Below are 14,782 nucleotides of genomic sequence, written 5' to 3'. Positions count from 1 at the left end.
TAGTGTAGAATTAACTTTTGAAAAAGTTTGGTTCAACTGGTTGGCCAAAAAGTTTGGTTTGGTCTAAAATAGTGAACTAAACAAGAACTTCCCCGATACCCTTAAAACAGATGTGTAATATTGTCTAAGAGCCATAAAAGTCCTCCTCCAAATGTGGCCCAGTGGTTAGCACTGTTACCTTGCAGTGCTGGTATCCTAGGTCTAAATCTGACCAAGGACAACATCAGCATGAAGTTTGAATGTTCTTGTGTTTCTTCTACTCAATAAATGTATGTACTACATCAGTTGATTATTATGAAGAAGAAACCCATACAAATACAGGGACAATATACAAACTCCATGAAGATTTGAACCCAGGACTCCAGCTTTGCAAGGCAACAGTTCTAACCACTAAGCCACCTTGCTTCTTTTTCCTTCATTTGCTTCCTTGGAATTTTAGGGATTTGGTTGTGACGAACTGCCCAAAGTTCGGTTTTGCACTAAACCGAACTTTTATCAAAGTTCAACCCGAAACAGGATTCTACTGTTTTAGTTCGCTCAACACTAATGCTCAGTAACCATGTAGAAGACTTGGACCTCTTGATTACTAAAAAGGTTATATGTAAGAATAACTATTCTAATTTTTTTTAGTGTATAGTTGACCTTAATTATTCTGAAGGAATTTATATACCTTTCTAAAGTCACGAATCATAGTCCATTTCCAATAGAGAACCTAGAGCCTCCATTATAAGTACATTCAATGTTGTAGATGAAGGTGGATGAATGAATACGATACCTTTCATGATCATTTTCAACAGCATGTGCAACAGTTGTGCTTTTTATTAATAGAATTGTTAAAAATCTAACAAAAGAGAGGTTAACATTCAGTCTGGTCATGAACACAAGTAAAAAAAAAACAAAAAAAAGAAAACACAGCTTCAAGAATTGGATTGACATGAACATAAAATGACCAAATGATTGTGGTCCTCACAATGAGTGCGAAAAACAAATGTCCAATTCAGCACGTTACTGGGGAACTTTTGTACCATACATATTATATTGGTATATCAACTGCCTACACACATCGGTGGCAGTCACTTCTTATAGCTGAACCAACAGTCATGGGGATAAAGCCTATTATCAACTAGAAACTGATGATGCCTTAAAGATGTAAGTAGCTCTTATTATATTAAAGAAGGTTAACACTATCTAAGGTATCTTTTATACTTTTCAAGAGGGCGGTGTACCTTGCCATCACGGTCTTCCTGTACTATCAGTGATCATCAAGTGACCACCTGAGGCAACCTTTTGCATGATGATGAACCCCTAGGTCTTCCAACTCCTAAAGTTAAACACTACAGGGCAACCAGGACCTACCTCTTCGATAAGCTACATACTCTTGAATATTAGTTCAGCCTTTGTTTGGGTACCGTATATTTGTAGGAGAACATGGGCATTCTCACATTAAAGGAAGGAGAGCTTTTTTCAGCAGGAAACAGCTGGGGCAAAACATTAATAAATATTTTCCACACTTATCTACTCTGGCCTGCAGTAAGTCATCGGTTATGCACTCTAAAAGAGAACATGCAAATTCGACCCTACCGCTGCTGTGAACCTACTGATCTCATCAACCCCAGCCAGCCAGATGATGGTGAGAGCTGTAATAGAAGAGCAGACAGAGGGGTCGTATTGAACATCCCTCCTTTAAAGATCCAGGCATCACTGCCTAAATATGGACAACTGTACCGAAATAAATTATTCCTTCCTATGGATAGTACTAGCTACAAAATATGTACAGTTCTAATACATTTTACACTATGCTGTTCAAAAGGTAAATTGTGAACTCTGCAATATTAGAAAGCGTATATTTTTGAATGAGGCTTTGCTTCAGGACCACCATGTCGACTGCTATATTAGAGGTCAAAACAAAAAATATGTTAAAGAGGGTTATTGTGAACTAAGCAATAAGTCCTAATGCCACTGTAGTTACTATAGCAGCATCAATCAAGGCATCATGGTGACCCCGAGCATTAATCTTCCCCAGTTCTTTCTTTTGTTCTCTTGGCAGCCATGTTTCAGGAAAGCTGTCTTCAGCAAGGCAGAAGCAGGTAAGAAAAATGCATTAAAAGTCTACGTCCCATCCTGAGTTGTCATCAGGTGGAGGATCGTCATTGTCTTCTGGAAAACTGTCAAAATTGCTTGTGTCTGTTGGGGATGCGACCTGCAAAAGAAGACATAATCATGACATCAGTCCACCTTATTTGATATAAAACCATTCATTCAGGATTTATGAACATAACTGTATTACAGATGTGTGGGAAATGGATACAGTCAGGAGAAAAAGTAAGTACACCTTCTTTGAATTATATGGTTTTACGTATCAGTATATAGTAAAAAAAAAACAATCTGGTTCTTAGAAGGTCTAAAATTAGGTAAATACGACCTCAGATGAAGAACAACAAATGACAAATTGCATTGTGCCATTGTTTATTTAACAAAAATGCAGAAACAGTGTGTGAAAAATTAAGTACACCCTTAAGGCCCATTTAGACACAAGATCTAAACCATTGTTCCGCAGAACAGTTGATAAGCAGGACCGCATGCTGTGTTCTGCCCTGGGAGAGCTGATTACAGCTGATAACATTGTATCAGCTGTTCTCAGCTGTCAGTCCCGCCAGCAGAATAAAAGGAATGTAATCAAGGAACAGCGGGTGGTCTGTTCCCTGACTACTGATCCCTGTGGCTCACATCCTACTAATTGGTACTAATAGGCATTAGTACCAAGTAGTAGTTTATGCAAAATGATCCCTCAAAATCCATCTTTTAAGTGATCATCTTTGCAGTGTAAATGCACCTTTACTGCTTCAATAGGAGTTATTAGGGTTAACAGCAGCCAGGTGCTGCTAATTGAATGGCATTGGTTAATTGATGATCAGCAAATGTGACCACCTCCATAGAAGCAGAAGGTTCGGCAGTTTGCTGGTCTGGTGTGTGTTAAGATAATGCCAAGGAGGAAAGGCATCAGCAATAATCTTAGAAAAGCTTTAGAGGTTGTTTTTGTCTAATCTTAAAACCTTCAGATTTTTTGGTGTCCTGATATGTAAAATCATATTATTCAAATCGGGTGTGCTTAGTATTTCTCATGACTGTATGTCATATAACACCCATAAAATTATATAATCATTCATATTGTATCTTGTCGTGCCTATATGCAAAATGGCCATAATCTGCAAGAAGACAACGAATGGTCTACCCCAGGCTGTGTTACAAATGAACCATAAGACTAAGTTGGATGTAATTAGAGATGAGCGAGTGTACTTGGTTCGGGTGTTTTTGCACTCGAGCACCGCTTTTTCCGAGTAACTGACTACTCGGACGAAAAGATTCGGGGGGCGCCGGTGGTGAGCGGGGGGTTGCAGAGGGGAGAGAGAGAGTTACCCCTGTTCCCCACTGCTACCCCTCCGCTCAACTACGCTGCCCCCCAGCGCCCCCCGAATCTTTTCGTCCGAGTAGTCAGTTGCTCGGAAAAAGCGGTGCTCGAGTGCAAAAACACCCGAACCGCGTATGCTCGCTCATCTCTAGATGTAATATATTTACTGCAGATTTCTGGTGCAAATTGTGCAACATCAAATTATAGTGCAATACATGTGGATGGGGTTTTGAAAACACCATCTGCATGTAGCAAAAATTTGCATGTACTGTAAATATTTCACCATGTCTGCAGGTAGCCAGGGTGGCACATAAAGTGTCTTCTGGTAAATACTAGTAATATAGACTTGTAGAAACTCTGGCTTTGCGCACATGGCATTGCCAGTTTCATTAACTCTTAGGAGGCGGCTTTTCTTTTTCAAATAAGCTCATAACATGGCGTACATGAGTACAATTTTAATATCTACCTATCTTTATCCGTTTAGTCGGGGCTGACTCTTAGACCCTCTCCATGCAGTTCTGTTTTGTACGGCTGCTTTCAGTTCGATCATTTGCATGTTGGTGTTGGCTTTAGTAGTACCAATCCAGCGTGTTCTTTGGCGTCCGGGTCATCTTTTGCCGTTGACCACTCCAAGCATTATCAATGTTTCTAATGAATTAGCTCACATTATGTGACCGAAGTCTGAGAGTCTGTGTTTCGTAATTTTGCCCTCCAATGAAAACTTTGGTTTGATGCGGTCTAGGACTGTTTTGTTTGTGATCTTGGTAGCCCAAGGAATATCTAATTTTACTTACATTTTACATAGGACTAAGCAGAGGCACAACTTGAAACTCCTGGCCCCAGTGCAACATGTGACTATGTGGCATATATAATACTTGTGTCTTCTCAGATGGCAAAAGGGCTTTTGGGTCCCTACTAGAGATGAGCAAGTATACTCGCTAAGGCACATTACTCGAGCGAGTAGTGCCTTAGCCGAGTATCTCCCCGCTCGTCTCTAAAGATTCGGGGGCTGGCGCGGGTGACAGGTGAGTTGCGGTGGGGAGCGGGGAGGAGAGAGGGAGAGAGAGATCTCCCCTCCGTTCCTCCCCGCTCTCCCCCGCCGCTCCCCGCCCCCTGCCGGCCCCGAATCTTTAGAGACGAGCTGGGAGATACTCGACTAAGGCACTACTCGCTCGAGTAATGTGCCTTAGCGAGTATACTCGCTCATCTCTAGTCCCTACACTTGCACCTACTATAACTTTGGAGTTAGGTAGTATGCTACTAGGCTACAATAAATATATAATTATGGCTTTCATGAATTAGATACTTCCCCAATGTTTAGTAAATCATCTACATTGCATATAATGACAGAGATATCAAGCCTGCAAAAAAACTGTGTTTTCTCTCTCTTATCATTTCATAGTTAGGCAAATAAAGAGGGGGTTATCTTAGAGGGACAGCAACAAAAATAAAAACAATCTCCAGGGATTCCTATCAAAGTACTTATGACCTTAATGTGAGGCAAGAATATGAATGCTACAGGTAACGTTAATGGGGAGATTTGGACAGCTAGTGAGTCATGGTCAACATCAGAACTAGCCTCAAAACAGAAATACTAGGAAGTACTTCAAGTAGCTATTGGATTGGCATTATACAGTGGATACCTTTCTGTTTTCAAAGAGGTCTTCAGTGTTTCTAACCCATTAGGGTGTTTTGGGAAGGAAAGACTAGAAACTGTTTATCTTATCGGTACCAGATGATGCAGAGGTCAGGAAACCAATGCAAACACCTTCAACAGTATTAGCATCCTAATGGCTTAAACAGATGGGCATACGTGCAATTACACTCGCCACTATGGAGTGTCGTTGCACATGAACGTTTTTGGTTTTTGTTTGGACTATTTAAACTCTGTGCTATGGCACGCTAGTTTGAAAAAAAAGAGTGAAAATAGATCCTACCCTATCTTTCTCGCACATAGTATCAACTATGTGCGAGAAAGATAGGGCAAGTCCTATCTTTTCTCGCGCGTACTTTTAAGGGTGCCTACCCACTTGCGATTTTTTTTCCTGTGATGTTTTGCGTTTTTTCTCAAGAGCAATTAGTATAGAATGTGTTCTTGTCCATCTGGGGTTTTTTTTCCGTTTCGCGGGGTTTTTTCACATAGGAACTGTCAGTTGCATATGTCTACTTATTTTTCTCTTAATGCACCCATGATTGTCAATGGAGGGCCGCGAAAAACGCGCAAAAAACGCGCGAAAACGCCGCGTTTTTCACGCGCGAAAATCGGCAACGCAAGTGGGTAGGCGCCCTAACACTCAAGAATCCTGATAGTGGAAAGAAACCATTGAGATGGTCAGATACTTACACTTGGGATTATAGGAGGTGTGAGTGTACCTTTTCTTAAACCTTCCCAATTAAAGCCTTCAAACCATCTGCAAGACAAAATAAAACACATATACTAAGAACTGTAAGGTAAATAAAACAAATCATTTACTACTTATCCAGCTTGCCTTGTAGGTGGGCCTTTCACCAATCAGCAAAAGGTGTCCCGTGTTCCCTTGTATGAATGGAGCGGTGGCTGAGAATGCATGCTGCCACTCCATTCATCTCTATGAGACTGCCAGATAAAGACTGACTCACTAAAATGACTATTCTTCGTGCAAATAACCTTAAAGGGGTTGTCTCACCAAAATATGTTATCCTCTGTCCTGAGACCCCACCAATGAGTAAAATGGTGTACTTAAAGATCCCAAAATGCATGAAGCGATGGTCAGGCATACACAGCACTGCTCCATTCATTTCAAAGGGCCTGCACTTGGCTATCTCAGGCAGTCTCAATTAAATAAATGGAGTGGCTGTGTATATTCTCGACTACTACTCCATTCATTTGGGGACCTTCGGGACCACCTTTCTCATGACCGATGTGGCTTCCAGTAGTTAGACTCCAACCAATAAAAAAGTTATCTTCTACCTTATGGAAAGGGAATAACTTCTTTTGGTGGGACAAACCCCATTTAAATGAATTATTCAAAGAGAGATACTTGTTCGGACCTAGTTAAGGTCCACGAGTGCCCACTTCCGATCTAGCTCTGAGAACAGGTAACATGCTATGGACTTCTCTTTGCTGTGACAACATAGGATGTGCCTGACTGAATGGCTGGCTCATTTCAATAACCGACTCAACCCCCTTCTTTAGCATGGCCAATACAAAAACAGAGAGGGACGCTGGATTAGCTATTGAAATAAGCCAGTCAGCTAGTCCCATCTGATGATGCCATGGTAGACGAGAGGTCCACATCACGTGACCTGGTGTCAATGTCATTAAGCCCAAACTGAATCAGGTAAGTATCTCTCTTTCAGGGTGGACACCCACTGGGGGTTTTTTCTCCACTGTGCTGCGAGAGTAATTGAAAAGTCTCGCAGCGCAGTGCGAGAAAAACGCTGGAACATCGCCAGTGTTTTCAATGGGGCCAGCGGCAGCAGCGCTAGCCCCATTGAAAACATAGGGAGAATAGCACAGACTTCTGCCACAGCTGTGACAGGAGTTTCCTTCATAAAAGAATCCTCTGCCACAGCTGTGACAGCTGTGGCAGAAGTGCAGAATGATATCCCATTGCTTTCAATGGGATGGGCACTGCTGCCGATCCCTTCGAAAGCAGTGCTTTCGGGCAAGCCCCGCAGTATGATTTTCGGGGAAGGGCTTGAAATATAAGCCCTTCCCTGAAAAATCATCAATAAGTGGTAAACATTTTTTTTTTGAAAATTACTCACCTCTCCGCCGCTCAGACGCATCCTCCGGCTGGCTCCCCGGCACTGCTGTCAAGCACTTTAAGCAGGCGGGGATTTAAAAATCCCCACCTCCTGAAAGGACTGTGCTGATTGGCTGAGCGCTCAGCCAATAGCAGCTAGTGCTTAGCTATTGGCTGAGCGCTCATCCAATTCAGAGAAGGGCTTATATTTCAAGCCCTTCCCCGAAAATCATACTGCAGGGTTTGCTACAAACCACTGCTTTCAATGGGACCGGCAGCAGCGCCGATCCCATTGAAAGACATGGAATAGCATGCTGCACTTCTGCCACAGCTGTCACAGCTGTGACAGCTGTGGCAGAGGATTCCTTCATCCCCGCGTTCCCCCCGGGGATGAAGGTAACTCCTGCCACAGCTGTGACAGCTGTGGCAGAAGTCTACGGCATTCTCCATATCTTTTCAATGGGGCTAGCGCTGCTGCCGCTGGCCCCATTGAAGAGACTGGCGATATGCTGGTTCTATTTCAGTGTCTTTCTTGCGCTGCGAGGCGAGAGTTTTCACGTGCTCTCGCAGCGCAAGAAAGAAAATATCGCCAGTGGGTGTCAGCCCTAAGGCTGATAACAGTGTATAAAATTACTACAACAAACGTTAACAGATAACAATATAAATCTATAGTGACAAGACAACAAACAATTGCTACAAAAATATGTAGCAAGGGCCAAAGCAGCCCTGAGAATAAATAATTATCCACAGTTCATGAAGTTGGCATTGGTTGAGAAAAATCATTTTCCCATCATTTTAATGTTGAGGAAAGACATTATTGGCATAAATGTTAGAAAAGCATTGGGTCGTCTCCCTTGGGTGTACACTCATAATAAACATATACATGACTGCTCTACAGAAAGAAAGGCCATGAACGTACAGTATCCCCATTATTTGGCATTTGGCCAATGCTTTTCTAAAAGTAGATGCTTTATCTTTTTTAATAAATCATAGTGTTAATGCAAATAACCAAGTTCAATCCAATAAAATGTAAAGAGAATGTAAAATCGTGAACAATAAGGAGTCTAGAAAAGTTTAACCCTTTCCAATCCAATTTGTATTCTGGTTTTCCAAGGGGGCTTACTCTTTTTTCTGCTGTTATACAATGGCGCTATGTGCTGGCTAAAGCCAGTACTGCATGAGGTGACACATTGGATAGGCTCCGACAGCAGAGAGGCTGGCAATATATAGTAAGAGAACCCCGACGGACGTCTTCCAACATCTGAGCTGTACAGCCTTAAATCATAATGTCTTTAGACGTCAGACAGTGGATTGGAGAGGGTTAAAAGGGTTGTCCAGTTTTAATCTATTAAAGGCCTATCCTGCAATAGCCTCTCACCAACGTCAGGCAGCTGCTGCCAAGGCAAATAGGATTATGGGGTGCATTAAAAGAAGTCTGGGGGCACATGATGAGAACATTGTTCTTCCTTTTTACAAGTCTCTGGTCAGGCCACACATGGAATACTGTGTACAGTTTTGGGCACCAGTACTCTGGAAGTACATATCAGAGCTTGAGTGTGTACAAAGGCGGCCAACTAAAGTAATAGATGGAATGGGCGGACTACAATACCCAGAGGGGTTATCAAAATTGTGATTATTTAGTTTAGAAAAAAGATGTCTGAGGGGCAACCTAATAACTATGTATAAATATATCAGGGGACAATACAGAGATCTCTCCCACCATCTGTTTATACTCAGGACTGTAACAAGGGGGCATCCTCTACGTCTAGAGGAAAGAAGGTTTCTACACCAACATAGGAGGGGGTTCTTTACTGTAAGAGCAGTGAGACTATGGAACTCTCTGCCTGAGGATGTGGTAATAGCAAACTCGATAAAGAGTTCAAGAAGGGCCTGGACGCCTTTCTTGAGCGATGGAATATTACATGTTATAGTCACTGACTACATCAGAAGGGTCGGTGATCCAGGGATTATTCTGATTGCCAGATTGGAGTCAGGAAGGAATTTTTTTCCCTTAAATGAGGAAAAACTATTCCTTATGCTTAATTCCTTAAACTAATTTCTTTAATTCTGCTTTCTGCCTAATTGGGTTTTTTTTGCCTTCCTCTGGATCAACATTGGTAGGCATGGGGAGGCTGAACTCGATGTACTTATGTCTTTATTCAGCCTAACATACTATGTTACTATGATTAGTGAAGGGTTAGGGCAGACCAGGAACCCCTTCTGATCAGCTGTTCTCTGGGCTGGTGCATGTGTGCGCTGAGCTGATTGTTGTGGGAAGCAGACGGCTCCTTTCCCAGTGGATGAATTGGTGTTACAGACCAGGTTTCCATTAATTTCAAAGAGAGCTGCACCTGTGATACCAAGCCAGGCCACTTCAGTGGGCATGGAGCTGTCTGCTTCCTGCAAAAGTCCCGCTCAGTGTAGGAGTACACTGGCCTAGTGAACAGCTGATTGGTGGGGGTCCCTTGTGATGGACTTGCGCTGATCTACTACTGATGACCTATTCTGAGAAGAAGTTTACAGCTGGACAATCCCTTTAAAGGAGTTAAAACAGTTAACGCTCCATGTGAGAAGATCATATCTGACAAGTCTGTGATCTCTGAATACAACAGATTTAAAAAAAGGAGCTCTATAAAACATATAAACCCTTTTGCATGGCTCAGAAACAAGATTCTAGGTAAAAGTCCATTCAAATCAATAGCAATTTCTTTGTAAGGGATGTCAGATCTCAAGTAAGGGAAATCTCTGACTAGCACCTGTGGATGCACTCCATAAGTCCTTTCATTCTGGAAATCAGCAGAAATCCCATTAATCAGATATTATTTTTTGTTATGTTGAAACTGACAACTTTCTTAATGGGAGAAGTCATATCTGCCATATAGTAAAAGCCTATAATACACTGATTTCACATAATATGATCTGGGATCAAACATATCCACTATTTTACAGGTTAAACAATTGAACAAACTTTAAGACAAGCCTCGTTAGTGTCATTCTTTTTAGTCACTTACTTGTGCTTTTGGATATCTTTCACTCCATTTTTCAAGTTTCCTAACCTTTCTGACGGATTATCCCTAGTAGAAGATAGATAGTAAAAGAGAAACTCAAATTCCTGCGTTACATTATACATCAGATCGCTCAGTTTAATGGAACTTGATGATGGCATTGCTATTGCTGCATTTTTGCTAGCAGTAACACATAAGCACCAGAAGAGGGCAGCACACTCCAGCAAAGAAAGTGAAACACTGAACGCAAAACTTTCTAGGAAAGCTATTAATGTAAGAATAGCCTGGGCTCAGGAGCAGTAATATAATTCATAGTTTTACATGTTTTATTTGCTAAAGCATAAGATATTCAGCTCCTACATCTAGCATTGAATGCTTTAAAATTAAGCCATTATTTGAACTCCATAGGTGATAAGACATACATTAGAATGCAGCAAAGAGCCTGTGTAGATACCCCGGAGATCATTTAGTAAGGGGTCAAAAATTACCGAAAAAAGGTCCAGATTAAATATTGGGCACATCATTTTGTAACCCCGACCCCCCCCCCCCCCCCCCCCCACACCACCACCACCACCACTACCTTTTCCCTCTGGGTCTATTGAAACAGCTGTGGCTATAGAGGGATGTAAACTGACACACCATGCTCCTTTGTTTTAGGCAGTTGGTGGAGGACCCCCCACCTCCGCACAGTTCCAAACTTCTGACATGTCGCTATGACATGTCAGAAGCTTTCTAAAAGTTACCTTTTAAGTCCTTCACTGAGCTAGCCCACCAGGGATATTATCATTGATATCTTCAGAGTTCTAGATAACAGAGTTCTCATCTTCAACTCTTTAAAGGAACTTTTGCTATAGGTGACCTATATTTAATTGGCTAGGATCTGCCACTTTGGATCCCCACCGATGAGCTGATAGTGCTGTCCATATTGCTATAGCCCAGTTTGGTAAACAGGCACAGCTCCTATTAAATTCACTGGAAGCTGTGCCTGTAGTGCCAAACTGAGCCACTACAATGTTGACAGCTCTATCTTCTTCCAGTGTTGCACGCACTGACAGCGGCATGGCAATCAGCTGATTAGCAGAGGTCCTGAACAAAAAAACGACCCTCTCCGATCAACTACTGATGACCTATCCTGAGGATAGGTCACCTACTGCAAAAGTCCCAGACAATCCCTTTAACTGTCATAGACCAGGGATTTTATCATTAATCTCTTAACTGCCCTAGACCATCAGGGATGTCATCATTAAGCTCTTAACTGTTCTAGACCAACAGGTTTGTTCCAATAAACTCTTTGATAACTCTAGTCCACCAGGGATGTTATAATTAATGTACTAACTGTTTTTAAGACCAAAATGTTTGTTCCAATAAACTCTTTGACTACTCTAGCCCACCAGGGATGCTATAATTAACGTATTAACTGTTCTAAACCAACAGGTTTGTTCCAATAAACTCTTTGACTACTCTAGCCCACCAGGGATGTTATAATGACTTATTAACTGTTCTAGGACAATAAGTTTGTTCCAATAAACTTTTTGACTACTCTAGCCCACCAGGGATGTTATAATTAATGTAGTAACTGTTCTAGACCAACATGTTTGTTCCAAAAAACCCTTTGACTACTCTAACCCACCAGGGATGTTTTAATTAATGCCTTCATTGCCCAGACCACCGGGGATATTACCTATTGTTGTAGATTACGTTCAAACCGTTTGGGTGTTTCCCAGAGAGATAACAGCTCAGTGGGACATGTTAGTGGAATGGGGCTCACATACTGTTATTGAACAGGGCCCCCAATTGTCCTTCTGACTTCTTAATAAAAAAAGGTCCACATTAGATTTGACGCAAATTGACACCAGCACACCTTGCTGTTCCTACATTACTAGTGGAGGATAAGTGGACTTTCCTGTCTACACGTCCTGAAACAGAAAGCAAACTTTTTTTTAAGTACCTGTTTTCATTCTCACCTGCATAGTTTTTTTATTAAATTAGCAGCATTTTTGGTAATCTTCTTTGGAAATTCAATCATGTCGATTCCTCTCAGTATGATGTTATAAGTCTTCATAGGGTCTGGACCTGAGAATGGGGGGCTGGGAGAAAATAAGGAATTGATGCAATTAATGCAAATAGAAATCTCATTCCTTTTATTGCTATGAAGAAAATTATGTTTCTTGTTAGAACATTAATGGAAATTGTGTCTCTCAATTCGCTGGATACAGGACAAGAGGAATATTGAGCCTTTGACATAATAATGAAGATTAGTTTTATGGGTCAAATTATATAAGTCTTATGTTGTAAAGCCTGAAATAATGGACTTTTGGTGTCATCCTCAAAAACCTTGCAATTGATTTTTCCTATCATTACTTCTCCTATATGTAGATTATGGACTCTACTAAGGAACTGTATGGATACACAGTGCGTAACATTCTACTACTTCTCCTGGGGAAAACAGGAAACACCATCAACATTGAACTTTAAGGGGGTAAAACTGATAGATCGGTGGTGATCTGACAGCTGCTACCCCCACAATTCCAAGAACGGGGGAGTCCCTTTTGCCCCACTTGCAGTCACTGCTGTATCGCTGCACCAACCGGAGGGAAGTAACAGCTGGCTGCGCACGTGCAGTGCCACTCTATTCAGTTCAATGGAGCTAACAGAAATAGCTGAGCGCTGGCTGCACATGCCTGGTGTAATCCATTCATTTCAATTGGGCTTACGGAAAAAGCCAAGCACTATATCTTGGGTATTACCATTATCACCATTGAAATGAATGGAGCACCAATGTGCATGTGCAGTCAGTGCTCAATTCACTCTGGTCAGTGCTGTCTCTTAGCAGTGTCCAGAAGTGGGGCACATAGAACCCCCTGATCTTGGGATTGGTGGCAATCTCAGCGGTTAGACTCCCACTGATTTATCAGTTTTCACTTATCCAGTGGAAGAGTGGAAACTGAAAAAACACCCCCATTCTAGAATATCCCTTTATTAAGGTTGTCTACTTTGGACAACTCCTTTTTATTTAGCAGGTCTATTGATAGCTGGCTTACTACAACAGGGCCTGCTTTTGTAAACCCCCCATTCCTTGGGTAACCAATTTAGCCAGTGATCAGTGGCCATTTGTGCTTTTATATTAGGCTTCCAAAATAAAAGCTTCCTTTGGCAGCTAATTAGAGAACCACCCCAATTACCACCATGGACAAACTGGCTATATTATGACTCCAAACTTGAATTCTACACTTTGTTCAGAATTTACAATTGACTTCTATTACTTCATAGTACTTGCATGCATTTTGTAATATCTTACCCTCACAAAAAGTCAGGTAAGTAATCAAAGAGATCTGGAGCCCCTCATATGGGGTCACGATGAAGGTGATGCATCATTATTTCTTGCTGTTCCTCATTACTATATTAAATTTTTGAGCATGGCTCTCTTACGTCCTTATTAAAAAAGCATTAACTTACATTGATCACTGCCAAGTCTAGTTCTTGCCAGTGCTATAATCAAAGTGACAAGGACATAAATCTTCCACGATTTGCTTTTACTATTTTTATCATGGCGATTCCCATACCTGCCAGTCAAGAGTTCATACATTAAGATTCCCAGTGACCAATAGTCTGCTGAAATGTCGTGACCTTTGTTCAAGATGATCTCTGGAGCTACATATTCAGGGGTTCCACAAAAGGTCCATGTTTTCTTACCAAAGCCTATTTTCTTTGCAAAGCCAAAGTCAACCTGTGAAAGAAGAAAAATATCATCAAAGCCAAGCAGTTTTGCCTCCAAACAAAGGCTAAGCCATCTGTAAATGATACTTCTTCACAGTCCATGCTACATGACACATAATCCAAGGAAGGCAGAAAATCAAGATCAAAACATAATAAATCAGCCGTTGTTCATTCTAATTAAATTGGAGTCTTGCACAACGATATGTATTGAGTCCATATCCTCCAAAGCACCCTCAAAACATTTTTTGGGGAAATGTAGGACTCATCAAAATACAATGAAACCTCTTTGAGACGACCACCCAAAATTGTATTCAAAAGTGGTCTTCGAAAGAGTTTTGCCAAGTTCACAAGGTCTGTTCAAATGCCCTAGTAAAGGATATGAATATCATAAACTGGCTTCCCTGCTTGGGACCTCTTCTATGACTTAGAACAGCGAGACATTCTGTAAGGGCAGCTATCATTCTGGAAGCCTTTGTGCCATCCTTGTATTACCTATTAACTGTTCTAGACCAATTGGTTTGTTCCAATAAACCCTTTGACTACTCTAGCCCACAGGGTATGTAGTGAAGTATTCACTGAAGGGAAAATATCAGGCTGGCCACACTTTTCCACGGCAAAATAAGCAGTTTTCAGAGTGTTCTGGGAGCGGGACATTGAGCTGTTCGCCCCTGGTGCCACATTCTGAAATGGGTTGTCTCTGATGACACAACCCATTTAGAGAGGTCGTTACAAAAGGATTCATAGGATAATAGATAACTTGCTGATCAGTTGGGATCTCTCCGCTGAGATTCCTACCAATCTTGAGAATGGGGGTACCCTGTCCACCTCTCCTCCCCCCACAATTATATCAGAATGAATGGAGCACTGGCCGACAATTGAGGTCAACACTCCATTCATTTCAATGGAGCTGATGGAACTACTCA

General features: G+C 41.6%; 1 protein-coding gene across 2 annotated transcripts in view; it reads right to left on the bottom strand.

The window, feature by feature from the left end:
- Nucleotides 1-774: 774 nt before the first annotated feature.
- The window catches only part of PRKG1 (protein kinase cGMP-dependent 1), a 1,174,681-nt gene continuing 1,160,673 nt past the window's right edge, over nucleotides 775-14,782 (bottom strand). For both annotated transcript variants that reach the window (XM_066600777.1, XM_066600775.1), the window contains exons 14-18: nucleotides 13,706-13,869; nucleotides 12,107-12,229; nucleotides 10,149-10,211; nucleotides 5,754-5,820; nucleotides 775-2,200 (exon numbers count right to left, since the gene is read on the bottom strand). In XM_066600777.1, the coding sequence (XP_066456874.1) occupies nucleotides 2,102-2,200; nucleotides 5,754-5,820; nucleotides 10,149-10,211; nucleotides 12,107-12,229; nucleotides 13,706-13,869 (516 nt within the window). In that variant the 3' untranslated portion in view covers nucleotides 775-2,101. The remainder of the gene's footprint in view (nucleotides 2,201-5,753; nucleotides 5,821-10,148; nucleotides 10,212-12,106; nucleotides 12,230-13,705; nucleotides 13,870-14,782) is intronic.

The sequence above is a fragment of the Eleutherodactylus coqui genome, chromosome 4 (genome assembly GCF_035609145.1).
Source record: "Eleutherodactylus coqui strain aEleCoq1 chromosome 4, aEleCoq1.hap1, whole genome shotgun sequence".
NCBI classification, from domain to species: domain Eukaryota; kingdom Metazoa; phylum Chordata; class Amphibia; order Anura; family Eleutherodactylidae; genus Eleutherodactylus; species Eleutherodactylus coqui.
This window is presented reverse-complemented; position numbering and strand designations above follow the sequence as displayed.